General features: G+C 43.2%; 1 protein-coding gene across 1 annotated transcript in view; it reads right to left on the reverse strand.

The window, feature by feature from the left end:
- The window catches only part of LOC138637692 (CD109 antigen-like), a 157,300-nt gene that overhangs the window by 5,322 nt on the left and 133,113 nt on the right, over window positions 1–18,865 (reverse strand). Inside the window, exons 27-33 of the mRNA XM_069726554.1 lie at window positions 18,495–18,666; window positions 16,812–17,002; window positions 16,046–16,198; window positions 14,841–14,906; window positions 8,162–8,298; window positions 6,835–6,979; window positions 5,888–5,990 (exon numbers count right to left, since the gene is read on the reverse strand). Of these exons, the coding sequence (XP_069582655.1) occupies window positions 5,888–5,990; window positions 6,835–6,979; window positions 8,162–8,298; window positions 14,841–14,906; window positions 16,046–16,198; window positions 16,812–17,002; window positions 18,495–18,666 (967 nt within the window). The remainder of the gene's footprint in view (window positions 1–5,887; window positions 5,991–6,834; window positions 6,980–8,161; window positions 8,299–14,840; window positions 14,907–16,045; window positions 16,199–16,811; window positions 17,003–18,494; window positions 18,667–18,865) is intronic.

The raw sequence follows: 18,865 nt of genomic DNA on the forward strand, positions 1-18,865 counted from the left end.
CACAATTTTGGAAACAAAATTTTTTTTTGCTAGGAAGTTATAAGGGTTAAAATTTGACCAGTGATTTCTCATTTTTACAACGAAATTTACAAAACCATTTTTTTAGGGACCACCTCACATTTGAAGTCAGTTTGAGGGGTCTATATGGCTGAAAATACCCAAAAGTGACACCATTCTAAAAACTGCACCCCTCAAGGTACTCAAAACCACATTCCAGAAGTTTATTAACCCTTCAGGTGCTTCACAGCAGCAGAAGCAACATGGAAGGAAAAAATGAACATTTAACTTTTTAGTCACAAAAATTATTTTTGAGCAACAATTTTTTTATTTTCCCAATGGTAAAAGGAGAAACTGAACCACGTAAGTTGTTGTCCAATTTGTCCTGAGTACGCTGATACCTCATATGTGGGGGTAAACCACTGTTTGGGCGCAAGGCAGGGCTTGGAAGGGAAGGAGCGCCATTTGACTTTTTGAATCAAAAATTGGCTGCACTCTTTAGCGGACACCATGTCACGTTTGGAGAGCCCCCGTGTGCCTAAAAATTGAAGCTCCCCCACAAGTGACCCCATTTTGGAAACTAGACGCCCCAGGGAACTTATCTAGATGCATAGTGAGCACTTTGAACCCCCAGGTGCTTCACAAATTGATCCGTAAAAATGAAAAAGTACTTTTTTTTCACAAAAAAATTATTTTAGCCTCAATTTTTTCATTTTCACATGGGCAACAGGATAAAATGGATCCTAAAATTTGTTGGGCAATTTCTCCTGAGTACACTGATACCTCATATGTGGGGGTAAACCACTGTTTGGGCACATGGTAAGGCTCGGAAGGGAAGGAGCGCCATTTGACTTTTTGAATGAAAAATTATCTCCATCGTTAGCGGACACCATGTCGCGTTTGGAAAGCTCCTGTGTGCCTAAACATTGGCGCTCCCCCACAAGTGACCCCATTTTGGAAACTAGACCCCCCAAGGAACTTATTTAGATGCCTAGTGAGCACTTTAAACCCTCAGGTGCTTCACAAATCGATCTATAAAAATGAAAAAGTACTTTTTTTTCACAAAAAAATTTTTTTCGCCTCAATTTTTTCATTATCACATAGGCAATAGGATAAAATGGATCTTAAAATTTGTTGGGCAATTTCTCCCGAGTACGACGATACCTCATATGTGGGGGTAAACCACTGTTTGGGCACACGGCAGGGCTCAGAAGGGAAGGCGCGCCATTTGACTTTTTGAATGGAAAATTAGCTCCAATTGTTAGCGGACACCATGTCGCGTTTGGAGAGCCCCTGTGTGTCTAAACATTGGAGCTCCCCCACAAGTGACCCCATTTTGGAAACTAGACCCCCCAAGGAACTTATTTAGATGCATATTGAGCACTTTAAACCCCCAGGTGCTTCACAGAAGTTTATAACGCAGAGCCATGAAAATAAAAAATAATTTTTCTTTCCTCAAAAATGATTTTTTAGCCTGGAAATTTCTATTTTTCCAAGGGTAATAGGAGAAATTGGACCGCAATCGTTGTTGTGCAGTTTGTCCTGAGTACGCTGATACCCCATATGTGGGGGTAAACCACTGTTTGGGCGCACGGCAGGGCTCGGAAGGGAAGGCACGCCATTTGGCTTTTTAAATGGAAAATTAGCTCCAATCATTAGCGGACACCATGTCACGTTTGGAGAGCCCCTGTGTGCCTAAACATTGGAGATCCCCCAGAAATGACCCCATTTTGGAAACTAGTCCACCAAAGGAACTAATCTAGATGTGTGGTGAGGACTTTGAACCCCTAAGTGCTTCACAGAAGTTTATAACGCAGAGCCATGAAAATAAAAAAAAAAAATTATTTTCTCAAAAATGATCTTTTAGCCTGCAATTTTTTATTTTCCCAAGGGTATCAGGAGAAATTTGACCCCAAAATTTGTTGTCCAGTTTCTCCTGAGTACGCTGATACCCTATATGTGGGGGTAAACCACTGTTTGGGCACATGCCGGGGCTCGGAAGTAGTGACGTTTTGAAATGCAGACTTTGATGGAATGCTCTGTGGGCGTCACGTTGCGTTTGCAGAGCCCCTGATGTGGCTAAACAGTAGAAACCCCCCACAATTGACCCCATTTTGGAAACTAGACCCCGAAAGGAACTTATCTAGATGTGTGGTGAGCACTTTGAACCCCCAAGTGCTTCACAGAAGTTTATAATGCAGAGCCGTGAAAATAATAAATATGTTTTCTTTCCTCAAAAATAATTATTTAGCCCAGAATTTTTTAATTTTCCCAAGGGTAACAGGAGAAATTTGACCCAAATATTTGTTGTCCAGTTTCTCCTGAGTACGGTGATACCCCATATGTGGGGGTAAACTACTGTTTGGGCACATGCCGGGGCTCGGAATTGAAGTAGTGACGTTTTGAAATGCAGACTTTGATGGAATGCTCTGCGGGCGTCACGTTGCGTTTGCAGAGCCCCTGATGTGGCTAAACAGTAGAAACCCCCCACAAGTGACCCCATTTTGGAAACTAGACCCCGAAAGGAACTTATGTAGATGTGTGGTGAGCACTTTGAACCCCCAAGTGCTTCATAGAAGTATATAATGCAGAGCCGTGAAAATAATAAATATGTTTTCTTTCCTCAAAAATAATTATTTAGCCCAGAATTTTTTATTTTCCCAAGGGTTACAGGAGAAATTGGACCCCAAAAGTTGTTGTTCAGTTTCTCCTGAGTACGCTGATACCCCATGTGTGGAGGTAAACCACTGTTTGGGCACACGTCGGGGCTCAGAAGGGAAGTAGTGACTTTTGAAATGCAGACTTTGATGGAATGGTCTGAGGGCGTCACGTTGCGTTTGCAGAGCCCCTGGTGTGCCTAAACAGTAGAAACCCCCCACAAGTGACCCCATTTTAGAAACTAGACCCCCCAAGGAACTTATCTAGATATGTGGTGAGCACTTTGAACCCCCAAGTGCTTCACAGACGTTTACAACGTAGAGCCGTGAAAATAATAAATCATTTTTCTTTCTTCAAAAATGATGTTTTAGCAAGCATTTTTTTATTTTCACAAGGGTAACAGGAGAAATTGGACCCCAGTAATTGTTGCGCAGTTTATCCTGAGTATGCTGGTACCCCATATGTGGGGGTAAACCACTGTTTGGGCACACGTCAGGGCTCGGAATTGAGGGAGCACCATTTGACTTTTTGAATACGAGATTGGCTGGAATCAATGGTGGCGCCATGTTGCGTTTGGAGACCCCTGATGTGCCTAAACAGTGGTAACCCCTCAATTCTACCTCCAACACTAACCCCAACACACCCCTAACCCTAATCCCAACTGTAGCCATAACCCTAATCACAACCCTAACCCCAACACACCCCTAACCACAACCCTAACCCCAACACACCCCTAACCCTAACCACAACCCTAATTCCAACCCTAACCCTAACCACAACCCTAATTCCAACTGTAGCCATAACCCTAATCACAGCCCTAACCCCAACACATCCCTAACCCTAATCCCAACTGTAGCCATAACCCTAATCACAGCCCTAACCCTAACCCTAACCCCAACACACCCCAAATCCTAATCCCAACTGTAGCCATAACCCTAATCACAACCCTAACCACAACACACCCCTAACCACAACCCTAATTCCAACCCTAACCCTAAGGTTATGTGCCCACGTTGCGGATTCGTGTGAGATTTTTCAGCATCATTTTTTAAAAATCTGCAGGTAAAAGGCACTGCGTTTTACCTGCGGATTTTCCGCGGATTTCCAGTGTTTTTTGTGCGGATTTCACCTGCGGATTCCTATTGAGGAACAGGTGTAAAACGCTGCGGAATCCGCACAAAGAATTGACATGCTGCGGAAAATACAAAGCAGCGTTTCCGCGCGGTATTTTCCGCACCATGGGCACAGCGGATTTGGTTTCCATATGTTTACATGGTACTGTACACCTGATGGAACACTGCTGCGAATCCGCAGCGGCCAATCCACTGCGGATCCGCAGCCAAATCCGCACCGTGTGCACATGGCCTAATTCTAAAGGTATGTGCACACGCTGCGGAAAACGCTGCGGATCCGCAGCAGTTTCCCCTGAGTTTACAGTTCAATGTACACCTATGGGAAACAAAAATCGCTGTACACACTCTGTGGAAAAACTGCACGGAAACGCAGCGGTTTACATTCCGCAGCATGTCACTTCTTTGTGCGGATTCCGCAGCGGTTTTACAACTGCTCAAATAGAAAATCGCAGTTGTAAAACCGCAGTGAAATGCGCAGAAAAAACGCGGTAAATCCGCCATAAATCCGCAGCGGTTTAGCACTGCGGATTTATCAAATCCGCAGCGGAAAAATCCGCAGAGGACCAGAATACGTGTGCACATACCGAAACCCTAACCCTACCCCTAACCCTACCCCTAGCCCTACCCCTAACCCTACCCCTAACCCTAGCCCTAACCCTAGCCCTAACCCTAGCCCTAACCCTACCCCTAACCCTACCCCTAACCCTACTCCTAACCCTAACCCTACCCCTAACCCTAGCCCTAACCCTAACCCTAGCCCTAACCCTAGCCCTAACCCTAGCCCTACCCCTAACCCTAGCCCTAACCCTAGACCTAACCCAACCCCTAACCCTAGCCCTAACCCTACCCCTAACCATACCCCTAACCCTAGCCCTACCCCTAACCCTACCCCTAGCCCAATCCCTAACCCTAGCCCTAACCCTACCCCTAACCCTAGCCCTAACCCTACCCCTAACCCTAGCCCTACCCCTAACCCTAGCCCTAACCCTAGCCCTAACCCTACCCCTAACCCTACCCCTAACCCTAGCCCTACCCCTAACCCTAGCCCTACCCCTAACCCTACCCCTAACCCTAGCCCAAGCCCTAACCCTAGCTCTAACCCTACCCCTAACCCTACCCCTAACCCTAGCCCTAGCCCTAACCCTAGCCCTAACCCTACCCCTAACCCTACCCCTAACCCTACCCCTAACCCTAGCCCAAGCCCTAACCCTAGCCCTAACCCTACCCCTAACCCTAGCCCTACCCCTAACCCTAGCCCTAACCCTAGCCCTAACCCTACCCCTAACCCTACCCCTAACCCTAGCCCTACCCCTAACCCTAGCCCTACCCCTAACCCTACCCCTAACCCTAGCCCTAACCCTAGCTCTAACCCTACCCCTAACCCTACCCCTAACCCTAACCCTACCCCTAACCCAGCATGGGGGGGTGAATCGGAGCGCGGGAGGGGTGGAACGGAGCACGGGGGGTAGAACGGAGCACGGGGGGTGGAACGGAGCACGGGGGGGTGGAACGGAGCACGGAGGGGGGTGGATCGGAGTGCAGGGGGGGTGATCGGAGCACGGGGGGGTGATTGAAGCACGGGGGGAGCGGACAAGAGCACGGGGGGAGCGGAGCACAGGACAGAGGGGAGCCGGAGCAGTGTACCGGACAGATCGGGGGGCTGGGGGGAGCGATCGGTGGGGTGGGGGCACATTAGTATTTCCAGCCATGGCCGATGATATTGCAGCATCGGCCATGGCTGGATTGTAATATTTCACCCATTATAATAGGTGAAATATTACAAATCGCTCTGATTGGCAGTTTCACTTTCAACAGCCAATCAGAGCGATCGTAGCCAAGAGGGGGTGAAGCCACCCCCCCTGGGCTAAACTACCACTCCCCCTGTCCCTGCAGATCGGGTGAAATGGGAGTTAACCCTTTCACCCGATCTGCAGGGACACGATCTTTCCATGACGCCACATAGGCGTCATGGGTCGGATTGGCACCGCCTTTCATGACGCCTACGTGGCGTCAAAGGTCGGGAAGGGGTTAAAAAAATTAGCTTACAGAACAATTCACACAGTATATCAGATAAAATATTCCAAAATGTTTTTACTTACTTGGTTCATAATATTGAGAAATTTTAACTACAGCATCTTGAGAACTTGCAACACTTGAAAAACGGACTAATGGCACAGAAATACAGATCTCCTCATAGGAAACCTAATAGAATAGAAAGTAATAATAAAATAGTTTGTGTGTGTTCATATTCATCATATAATAAAAAAAAACAAGAAGGGAGAATATTGTATATGGAGTTAAAAGTCTAAGATGTCAAAATCTCTGCATCCTACCAATGTTTTATTTAGAATATTGTAACACCCCAGGTAATCGGTTGTTACAGTGATGTCGCCTTCCTTTCAGGGAGCATGATATCATGCTTGGAGGCAAGGAGGATTCCCTTTACCAGGTAAGCACCTACATCCAACACATTCTGAATCCAGGCCAGAAGGGGGAGCTCTGAACCTGGATTCAGGGGAGCTTCCCCAGCTTTAAGTGTTCTGGTCTGGAGGAGGAGTTAGACGGTTGTTGAGAGACATTGAAAAAAACCTTGCAAATGGAACTTTACGAAGTCCATGCTGTAGTTTTCATAAAATCACTGTTTTATCTGCTAGTCATCTCAGTGACGAGCGCTTTATAAACCTCCCTTAACACACATACACCACTGATTGACATCTTTCTGTGTACGTTATGCATAGGCAGAAAGCTGCTAATCAGTAGTGTAGGTGGGGACAAATAGAGTTAATGGATATGGAGGACTACATAGCTTCAGGTTTGCTAGTCCTCTCAGTGATAATCTCCTGTTGGCAAAACACTGTTTTATCAAAACTAAAGCAAAGAGCCTCGAAAGCCACAAATTTGTGCCATCACTTCATGGAGTCGACAAATGTCCCAATTAGAACAGCACACTTACTACAGCAGTCACATCGCCTCTCGTGGTTTTTTAATAGTATATTCAGCTGTTTTGTCTTTTTTTGCTAACAAATATTCACTTTTTATAACTTACCGAATCCAAGTACAAGAAAACTTTATCATCTTTCAACTCCACCATTTTGATAGTGTCTGTTGTGGGAATTCCCATAGGGCTCAATGTGAAACCACTGAGGAGCCCCACTTCCAGAAGAACCATACCACTGTTGTTCCCAAAGTAGCTGAAATCAGAAAAGCGGAGTTGTTTTAGAAACCTTTTCTGTGAAGCTTAAAATTAAGACCATAAATTAAGGCCATAATAAGGATCCAGTCTCCTGAATATAGCCAGCAAAGAGTCAAGAATGGATGGATGCAGTGTATAAGCCAATCAATGAACCAGTGGTAGAAAAAGGACAAATCTGTGACATGCCACCTGGCCAGAAGATAATATTGAAGCTTCTTTGAAATACAAAACTTTACATTAGAAGATGCATAAATCAGCGATTTTGTGGACATCTATTAATGGACAGTGGTTTGTGGAAATCTATTAATATCTCATCTTTAATGGTGCCTCTTTCATTGAAATGTATACTTAATAAACTTATGAAAGAGCTCAGTGTAGCAGGTTTTTGCTATATATTCTGATGGAAGCATGACATAGGGATAGAGACCCTGATTTCACTGATGTATCACTTAGTTTACTGGATGCATCAGTTGTGATCAAATCACTGTTTAACTCCGCCTAAATCGCTGGTTGACAGCTTTCACTTACACTGTATATTGCCAGAAAGCTGCTAATCAGTGCTGGGGGGGTTACATAGAGCAGGAGGACTAGGAGGCATGAGAGACCTAGTCATGCAGTGATAATCTTTTGCTTATAAAACACTGATTTTATTTACAATACACAAAGCGATACATCGCTGGTATCAGGGTCTCTGTCCCTTCATCATGCTACTCTTACATTACATAGCAAAGATCTTATGACATATTCCCTTTAATAGGTTTAGTAAGTATGCATTTCAATTAAAAAACCATTAAAGATGAAATGTTAATGGATGTTGCAATGTCTTCTACTTTATAGTTTTAGATTACAAAGAGGCTTCACTATTTATGTTGTGGCAAGATGGTGCGTCACAGATTTTTGCAGGATTTTTTTTTCTTGTTTCAACCACTGGTTGACTGGTATGCAGAGCCCCATATTTTGCAAAGAGGCTAAGTATTGTGACTTAGATGGCAGAACTAATGAACAAAGGCTGCTATATTAAAAGGATGAGGATGTTGGGCAGGATGTTCCCAACATACGTATTATAAGAAATAATATACCCCTGAATTATTCAATGGCTACTCTTACAGTAGCGGAGATTCAATGCTTCATAAAATGTAGGCAGGACAGGTTGGGGTGACTCTGGGCAGCGGGGTCTTACCTGGTACATACGTCCACAGTCAGTCTATAAATGTTACTTTTGTCTTCTTGCCCTGTCACATATAATACAAAGGTGTCTGGTTCAGGAGTCTCTCTCTTGGCTCTGGAAGATGGCTTTTGATTATATACTAAATTAAGCTGCAAATAAAGTAGAAAGTTACATTCTTTATAAGTTATATTCTTTTATGGAAATTCCTGTTTTTTGTGTGCATGAGTTCAGTGGGCGGACCTTTGGCACACCAGGAGTCTGTTTGCCACAATGGCATTGCCTTCCTCACGGGGGGGGGGGGGGGGTGTCATGCCTGGAAGCAAGGAGGGATCCCCTAATCAGGTAATACTGACATGGAACACCATCCTGACTTCAGACCAGAAGGGGGAGCTCTAAACCCGGTTTCAGGGGAGCTTCCCTATAAAATTCTGGCCTTGGGCCGGGGTTAGGGAGTCTGTTAGTGTGTGAAGGGACAGTGAAAGGAGAAGGGGCCAAAGGAGAGAAGCTTGGGGTCTGGAGCTGTGACTGGATTCACCCCAGAGGAAAGCGCCAAGAAACCAGACATCGGAGTCAATGGTGGTATGGGGATTGCATACCCGGAGGGCAGGAGATTGCAGGTCTCCTGGCCAACCTGAAACCTAGAGGTACCACAGCAAGTCAGGAGCCTGGGGCTGCCAGTGAGAAGGCAGTGCCCATGGCAGGCTCAGACTGCCAGCCATACAGGTTGGCAGTGCAGACACTGAGAGGACTTGTGCAGAGTTTCAGGTAGCAATGGTCAGAGTATACAGTGCAGAAGAAAGGCCTCCGAACCCACCTGGCTAGGTGGATCCCAAACTGTTTCCAGGCTGCACGGACCCCATCACCACCTGTTACCTGTACCCTGGACTGTACCTGCATTTCATCAGTAAAAGGTAAAGAAAACTGCTATCCCTGTGTCCTTCAATTATTTTCTGAACCCTCAGTCCTGCACCCCACCGACAATCATCCCTCTTACCAACTGTATCGGTAGCCCTTGGACTAAGCTCTACCTGTAGGGAGCCATACCAACTCTGCTGCAACTCCATCAGCCCCCGTGGACCCCTTTAAGCAGTGTCAGCCATCCCTGGCCGAATACCACAGGTCGCGTCATGAATTATCCTTTATAGACTTTATTCTCCACTTCCATTCATCCCCTTTAACTGGACGCCGAGGGCCATGGACCGGGTCACTGCCACTGAGACCACCCCTTTAAGTACCGCCGGACCCAGAGCAAGTACCCCTCGGTCCTAGCGGATGCTCCCGTCCTACTAGTGATTGACAGTTATCTCTGCATACACAGTCATATTAGGGTAGTCTGTTAATCACAGAATAGGACAACCCACTGGACTCACATGCATACTAATACAAGAGTTGTCAATTAATAAAATGCAAGGTTTACTGAAACTTTTCCCAGAAAAAAAATGTACATCAATCTGATTAGCTAACGTGTTTTTTGTTCATGTGACCCATACTACTAAATAACTTCTAACCAATAAAAAAAATCCAGTATCATTTCATATCAATGATTCATCACATTTGCCAAATTTTTGTTACTGTTTCTTTTTTTTGCATTCATTCAGTTTCTGAGTTGTATACTTCTCATAAGGCATTTATACATACAGCCGCACACTCAGGTCCCGAGTGCTGGCAGCAGTGCTGGATATTGAGGAAAGAGACTTGCGCGAGTTTCTCACATTGCACTTGCAAGTGTGACCCCGGCCTAAGCTTTCTAAAGTGGTTTCTCCACTTCTTAATAATATGTATATCTACCTTCAGGACCAGTGCCTTTCTTCCTGTGTAGGTGTAAGGGGTATACCGGGACCGTGTGATACTCTACTCCCTCCCTTTATGTAAATGTTACCCTTTATGTTACAACTGTGTACGTATATAAATATGTTCTTTTAACATGTCATGTTAAACATAGGGAAAGCGTAGTACCCTGTTCGGCCCACTGGATGGAGCCCAAGATGTCTTATTATAAGGAGAAGTGTTAATAGTTAATTGTAGGAGGGTTTAACTGGGGGATAAGATAGAGAGCTTCCTGCTTTTAGGGTAATGAAGCCAGGGAGCTGAACAACTCAGGAGGGCCTAAGTGCCCAGGCAGCATGGACAGAGACCAGCCTACCCAGCAGCTCTGCAACAGTAAAGTGCAGTACCCAGCATACAGGGCCCACTGGGCCAGAAGTATAGTTGAGTACTGGACTGACAGCAATGTTGAAACGGAGGCTGAAAGCAGGATCAGGACAGTACGGGGACGCAGGTGGCTCCATGGTGTGGCAACTCGTAGCATGAGCTGATGCCCTCAGATCCGGTACAAAACGGCTGAAGGAAACCCCAAGAAAAGTGAGCTTGGACAGGGAGAATGCTGTGTTACCGCAAGAGGCGGTACGACCCGGGCATGTACTCGAGGCCGAAAGAGGAGAAGCAGGAAAAGTGAGAAATGTGGATTGTATGGAACCTGCTGCTGTAAATGTAATTGGAAAGGATGTGCTGCGAACAGAAACAAGTAAAGTTTTATGTTTGATGTTCAAGTTGGACTATGTCTCAATTTGTGTGAATTCATGTGAACAGAGTCTGCAAAAGCTCAGAAGAGAACCGGAAAGCTTGGATAACAGAGAGGTAAATGCCCTCATAGAAGTACGCTCTTTGCATGTGACAGGAGGCCAGGGTGTGCAAAGACTATTAGCCTCAGCCACGACTACGGCCCTGGCCCTCCTTCACATAGGCACTGTGTCTCTGTCACGTGACCAATCATTGACCGCTACCTGCTGCAGTGGTCATGTGACATAACTATGATGTAATATATACATATACATGTAATACAGTACCAACATTGGAAGAACGACACTGCTCCTTGAGGTAAGTATATGTTTTTTCTTATTTCATGCAGGGCAATTTAGCTGTTTTTTACCACCCTTTTAGCACACCTTCACAACCTTTCACATGCATGTAAGTCAAAGGTCATGTGCCTGCCTTTGATGCAGGCTCTTAAAAATCCCCCGCTTTTCCCGGCAGATAATGGCTGATTTAGGCCGGGTTCACATTTGCGTTCGGGGGCTTTGCGGAGGGCTGCGTATGTGAATCTCTGACAGCGACATTTAATGTGCGCCTGCAGGGGATTGTGTCATTCCACTCATCCATCGTCACATCCTTGACATGATCATTGGTTGATGATATGTTGCCATGATAGCTGAGGGTCTGCTGAAGACCCCTATGCTTGTCATCATGATCCTCCTGTGAAAGCCTGTCTGTAGTTGGTGTTCATAGGATATAGTGATTTCAGCTATACATAGCAGTGCTGATGCACTACTATTTATAGTGCATGCGATCAGATGATTGCAGCATCAAGTCCTCTAAGAGGACTGCTAAATTCAGTAAAAAGTAAAAAAAAGTTTTTAAAAATATGAAAAAAAAAATTAAAAAAACACAAAAGTTAAAAGGAAAAAAATACACATTTGATATCACAGCATTCGCAAAAGTCTAATCTATCAAAATATGGAATAAATTAATCCAATCGGTAATAGTTACAAGGATAAAATATAAATGCGAGAATTATGGGGTTTTTTGGCAGCCGCAACAATGCAATAAGAGGTCAAGAGATTAAATCATCATATCTCCCCGAAAATGATAAGCCCCTTGGAATTTTTCATGTTTTGCTACCTCACAACCTGGAAGATTTTTTTAAGGTTGGCATCAGTTCATGTAAAGAACATGTGAACAACTGTGAACATTTGGTTTTCTTTTTATTGCGAAGCAAACAACAAATAGGAAAAAATAACAGAAAACTTTAATGTACATAACTATTCATCATTTAAAGTCAGTACTTTGTAGAGCCTCCTTTTGCAGCAATTACAGCTGCAGGTCGCTTTGGATAAGTCTCTATGAGCTTTCCACATCTTGCTACTGGGATTTTTGCCCACTGCTCCAGCTCCTTCAAGTTAGATGGTTTCCTCAGATAAACAGCAATTTTCAAGTCTTATCACAGATTCTCTATTGGATTAAGGTCTGGGCTTTGACGTTTCCCCTTAACCCCTTCATGACCGGGGGATTTTTCGTTTTTCCGTGTTCGTTTTTCGCTCCCCTCCTTCCCAGAGCCATAACTTTTTTATTTTTCCGTCAATTTGGCCATGTGAGGGCTTATTTTTTGCGGGACGAGTTGTACTTTTGAACGACATCATTGGTTTTAGCATGTCGTGTACTAGAAAACGGGAAAAAAATTCCAAGTGCGGTGAAATTGCAAAAAAAGTGCAATCCCACATTGGTTTTTTGTTTGGCTTTTTTGCTAGGTTCACTAAATGCTAAAAATGACCTGCCATTATGATTCTCCAGGTCATTACGAGTTCATAGACACCAAACATGACTAGGTTATTTTTTATCTAAGTGGTGAAAAAAAATTCCAAACTTTGCTAAAAAAAAAAAAAAAAAAATTGCGCCATTTTCCGATACTCGTAGCGTCTCCATTTTTCGTGATCTCGGGTCGGTTGAGGGCTTATTTTTTGCGTGCCGAGATGACGTTTTTAATGATAGCATTTCGGTGCAGATACGTTCTTTTGATCGCCCGTTATTGCATTTTAATGCAATGTCGCGGCGACCAAAAAAACGTAATTCTGGCGTTTCGAGTTTTTTTCCCGCTACGCTGTTTAGCGATCAGGTTAATACTTTTTTTTATTTGATAGATCGGGCAATTCTGAGCGCGGCGATACCAAATATGCGTAGATTTGATATTTTTTTTATTGATTTATTTTGATTGGGGCGAAAGGGGGGTGATTTAAACTTTTATGTTTTTTTTATTTTTTTCACATTTTTTTAAACTTTTTTTTTTAACTTTTGCCATGCTTCAATAGCCTCCATGGGAGGCTAGAAGCAGGCACAGCACGATCGGCTCTGCTACATAGCAGCGATCTGCTGATCGCTGCTATGTAGCAGAATTGCACGTGTGCTGTGAGCGCCGACCACAGGGTGGCGCTCACAGCGACGGGCAATCAGTAACCATAGAGGTCTCAAGGACCTCTATGGCTACAATGGAGACGCATCGCCGACCCCCGGACATGTGACGGGGGTCGGCGATGACGTCATTTCCGGCCGCCCGGCCGGAAGCGGTAGTTAAATGCCGCTGTCTGCGTTTGACAGCAGCATTTAACTAGTTAATAGGTGCGGGCAGATCGCGATTCTGCCCGCGCCTATTACGGGCACATGTCAGCTGTTCAAAACAGCTGACATGTCCCGGCTTTGGTGCGGGCTCACCGCGGAGCCCTGCATCAAAGCAGGGGAGCCGGCATCGGACGGTATAGTACGTCCGATGCTGGTAAGGGGTTAAACCACTCCAATGTTGCTTTAGAAGTATGCTTTAGGTCATTGTCTTGTTGGAAGGTTAACCTTCGTCCCAGTCTCAAATCACTGACAGACTGAAACAGGTTTTGCTCAAGAATATCCCTATATTTTGCACCATCCATGATGTTGCCACCGCTATGTTTCACTGTGACGATGGTGTTCTTGGGGTGCTGAGTTGTGTTGGTTTGGCGCCAGACATAGTGTTCACTTTGGTGGTCAAAATCTTTACTTTGGTCTCATTTGACCACAGCAGCTTCCTGCACACTTTTGGTGAGTATCCCACATGTCTTTTGGCAAACTCAAAACAAGCCATACAATTTGTGGGTGTAATTAAAGGCTTTTTTCTGCCCACAGCTTATTGTGGCCGTATAGACAGATACTCCAGTCTCTGCTGGGAACTCTACAGCTCCTTCAGGGTTACCTTTGGTTTCTGTGCTGCCTATCTGATTAATGCCCTCCTTGCCCGGGCTGAGAGTTTTGGTAGTCGGCCCTCTCTTGGCAAGTTTGCTGGGGCACCATGTTCTTTCCATTTGATGATAATGAATTTGAAGGTGCTACATAAAATCATCAGAGAATGGAATTTTTTTTAATAACCCAACACTGACTTGGACTTCTCAATAACTTTGTCCCTGACTTGTTTGGAGATCTCCTTGGTCTTCATGGTGTTGTTTGGTTAGTGGTGCCTCTTGTGTAATGGTGTTGCAGCCTCTGTGGCCTCTCAGAAAAGGTAAAGTGTATATACTGACAGACCATGTGACACTTAGTGCATAGTTCTTTTCACTAAGCATGTGACTTAGGAATGTAATTGCTCGCACCAGAAAAAATGTTTAGGGGCTTCATCGCAAAAGGGGTGGAAACATATGTACACGCCAATTTTTAGTTATTTGATCTCATAAATTTAATTTATGCTGATATTTTTCTCACTTTACCAACTTAGACTATTTAGTGCTCATGAATCGCACACAAATCGGATTTTGATAAATATTAAAACACAGATTGTAATGTAGCAAAATAGGCAAAAACCAATGGGCGTGAATACTTTTGCAAACCACTGTTTGTATAACAGAAAGCAACATGTAGTTTAGTACATGAAACAAAAAATATTTATTTCTCTATTAGTATCTTTTGAACCAGGGGAGACTAACATGTGCCACTCCAGCTCTAATGAAACTCCTAGCATGTGGCTGTCAATGCATGCTAGGAGTTGTAGTATCAAAACAGGTGAAATACTGCAGGTTGACCCCTGTTGTATACCGTATACACATCGAGAATACTCTCAGTTCAATAATTTTAGAATACTAATCACAAAAAGGTCCATAAACATGTTAATAGAATTTTGTACCTGAAAAATAGCTAATCCTCTTCCAACAGCAGTGGCGTTAATAAAAAGGGGCTGCGGTACAATAATCTGTTTTAACAAAACACAAAGTTAATATTGACATAAGCGCTTCCACTTTCAACCTCATATTATTGACGACATAACTTTTTGAAAGGCTTTGCTCATACTAGTGTGAAGGGTGTATTGAGCTTTCTGCGATCTTTGACAACAAAAATCTTTGCGTAAAAAATTAGCACCATATTTTTTCCCCTAAAGCAACGTATTTGATAGTAGATAAAAATGATTTTTCTCTATTGAATTTTATTAGATTGCGACTGAAAGCCATATATTCTCTAATGTGAGAGAATTGGGCCTATTATGCTAATGACACTGGGGTCAAACTCTGTCAGTGTTCGACCCAAGTGTCACCTTAGTGTGATCTAATTCTCTCGCATGACAGAATCGCAGTACAGGCATAGAGAAGATGGCGAACTTTATTTTTCCATCTTCTCTATTGTCTGAGTACATGGATGTCAGTCTGCACTCAGATGATATACGTGTGCAATCTGATTTTTCACATGCACCTATAGACTCGTATGGGTGTATGTGATCTGAATATATCGGAGCCATTTGCAGCATACCGATTCGGCATGAGAAACAAATTGCAGATTTGCACTGCCACGTAGAATAACATTGGGCCGAGTGCTATCCGATAAAACATCGGATAGCATTTGGCCATCTGATATTCTCGTGAGAGCAAGCCCTTTAGTCAACATACATGGTTCAATGGTATCTCATAAACTTCAGAGGGTGACATATTGTATTATAGCTTGTACTATAATTTAGGTTTTATTCATGTTTGTGTCTGAGGTTACGTTGCACGTTACACCTCTTTAATCAGAAGAAACTGTGCAGCATGCTGAGATACTTTTTTGTTGAGAATGACAGTCAAGCCTCATGGAAACCTAATGAACCCCAATAAAGTCAATTGGGTCTATTAGGTGCATTGTGTCATGTAATAAATCTATTTATTGAATTCCATTTCTATTTTCTTATCATGGAAAAGAAGAGCAGAATCCTAGGAATGCTAGCCTAGGAACCTAACCTTAGCTTATATTGAGTCGTTAAAGCCCAGGGAGTAAAAGTAAGTTAGAAATAAAGATATATAGGTCAAATATCTGCACTATATGTATCTTATAAATACTGAATGAATATATTTTTTCTCCCACCTGCTGACGTTGTAGCTCTAAATAATTGTTGCTGTTCAACTGAAATGTTTTTGTCACAAATGAACCTGATCCAGTCACTGTCAATGTAAGTGATGTTGTACCATCAGCACCACTCTGGTACTTGGAAAGAGCCTGCAGAGCCATTACCGTGTCCTTTGTAAGACAAATAAAACATTGTCAGAGAACACGAAGATGACGTACAATACAACATTCATAATTCATACATAATGTCAACGAGCACATTTTATACCATGCCTACGTGAACAACCTTCCTGGTGTAGCGTACATCTCCTATAGCAAAGTGCCATGGGGCATTATGAGACTGGACCTGGCCTCCTGTTTATAGCACCGCACTATAGAATGTGTTCATGCAATAAACATTATTATGATAGGGAAGATCTCGAAGTGTAGTGCATGGCAGCAGGCCGGTTATGGTGTGTAGCGACACTTGGGGAGACAATGCTTTGTTGACCAACATGGACCTCTGGCTCTTCACTGCAGGGCAGTCACATGTGGACAGATGGAAACCCCACTCATTGAGGAGGAAGCCAAAGAAGCAATATTAAGAAGGGATGGAGAAGGAAAATAAGCATGATTAATTTCCCAATAAAAACAGTGAAAAGGTTTCAAATGTGTATGATACGTCAATTTGGCCCCTCAGAAAATAATAAGACTTCCTGAAACAAGCCATTTTATACTTCTTATAGATATTCACAAAGTAGAAAAAAATAAATAAAAAATTATTTAAACATTTTTTTCTCATTACCTGAGTAGATCCATATCCTCCAAGATGATTTCTTTGTTCACTCAGCCATTTCATGACAAAATGACCATCACCGATTCTACTCTGCTGGTAGAAGGAAAGCAGGGCATAGGCTCCTGTCTCAATATCAGTTGTTCTTGGCTGCCAGTAGGTGTACGTTTGTTGATTTGATGAAGACCAGTATTTCTTATTTCCTAGACACACAATGGTTGGTATAAAATAGCATTGAGGTTTGTCCAATAGATCAGTACTTACGTCCTAATTACTAACATACATAGAACACAAAGAACATATTTTCATCAAATATAATACTTCACTAAATATACATAATGGGAAATTATAATGTGATTTCTTTTGTCTGTAAGCAAAATAACATTGACCCAAATGTCTTGCGGCCAGTACACACCCTCATGCCAAGTGCCTGGAAACCAATCACTAATCATTTGCCCTCTCTTTCTAGTATACACAGTGATGCACTCATAAAGATGTGTGCGTTCATGCAAATACAGCATGTAATCCTGCATACAATTCAACAAAGAGTCTGCAGCTGCATCCCCCTCCTCTCATTCTCTCTCTCTTTAATCACTTTATTAATGAACACTATCTTTTTAGAAACTGAAGAGTTTTGAAATCATTAAAAGAGTCTAGGAAATGCAGGCTACTAGAAAGTAAGGACTGGAAAATGACACTTTTCTTAACAAAATGTATTAGTACATGTTCTACTTTAATGCAAAATAATGAAATATACTGTACACTTTGAAGCACCACTCCAGAGAGTTTTCCATTATTATTTCACTATCAATTATGGTAGCTATCAGTAATGTATGCACACTGTTTGCACTACAATACTTACCAGTCACTGTCTTCTGCCGTGCACAGTGCTGCTCTGGCCCATTTCTGCATCATGTGGCCACAGTTTTGATTAGTCAAATTACTACACATCAGTGAAGTAAATGTGAGATTTTCAGAGTTAGGCCACATGCACACATTGGGTATTTGGTCAGTATTTTACCTCAGTATTTATAAGTCAAAACCAGGAGTGGGTGATAAATACAGAAGTGGTGCATATGTTTCTATTATACTTTTCCTCTGACTTTTCCACTCCTGGTTTTGGCTTACAAATACTGATGTGAAATACTGACCAAATACTGCTAGTGTGAACGTGGACTTAGAACAAGGCTCTCAGACTTAGGGCTCTTTTCCATTTGCGAGAAACATGTCCGTGTCTCGCATGTGAAAACCAAGCTCTGGTGCCGGCACTTGGGAGCGGAGCGTGCGGCTCCATGTGTTGCTATGCGGCTGCACGCTCCGCTCCCAAGTGCCGGTGCCAGAGCTTGGTTTTTACATGCGAGGCACGGACGTGTTTCTCGCAAATGGAAAAGAGCCCTTATATTAAGAAACAATTCAAAGTGAGATGCGGTAAGAAAGAGCTACGGTCACATGATGCAGGAGGGGGATCGGAATAGTGCTGGAAATGGCAGAAGACTACAACCAGTATTTTAATGCACTAGTGATAGCTAAGAAATGCTGAAATAAAAAAAAAACACCGAAATGGGACTTTAAACAAAATATCATTGGAAGTGGTCATCACCGGTAAATGGGCCTCAGATCAGCAACCCCACAATTTCCCGATTTTGACACTAAAGATGAATCGATAATTATTAGTTTACATTTAATTGTCTATACCTGTAGTGATTGCTCTTGAATTTAGCTCATTCAGAGCAGCTTCTGTTTTGTTGCTCTTGGCAAGTGATAGAGCATAGACCACAACAGACAGTGTGTAATTATTAGCTATGCCTTCATCAAATGTGCTTTCAAGGTACTGAATAGCTTTATCAATGATGCTCTGATACAGATTCTGAAAAGAAAACAAATTTTCATCACAGTTTCAATTACGGTAGTCATAAAGCTACTTTTACTTTATCTAACAGGGATGAAGAGTTTGACAATATAATCCCCCTATAGTGTTCTCTTTGGTATTGTCAACTGTGATTTGTCGATAGAGAGAAGAAAGGCCAATGTGAAGTTTGCATGGAAGTGGGTCTCCATCAGTCTGT

Source organism: Ranitomeya imitator, chromosome 5 (assembly GCF_032444005.1).
Source record: "Ranitomeya imitator isolate aRanImi1 chromosome 5, aRanImi1.pri, whole genome shotgun sequence".
Lineage (NCBI taxonomy): Eukaryota > Metazoa > Chordata > Amphibia > Anura > Dendrobatidae > Ranitomeya > Ranitomeya imitator.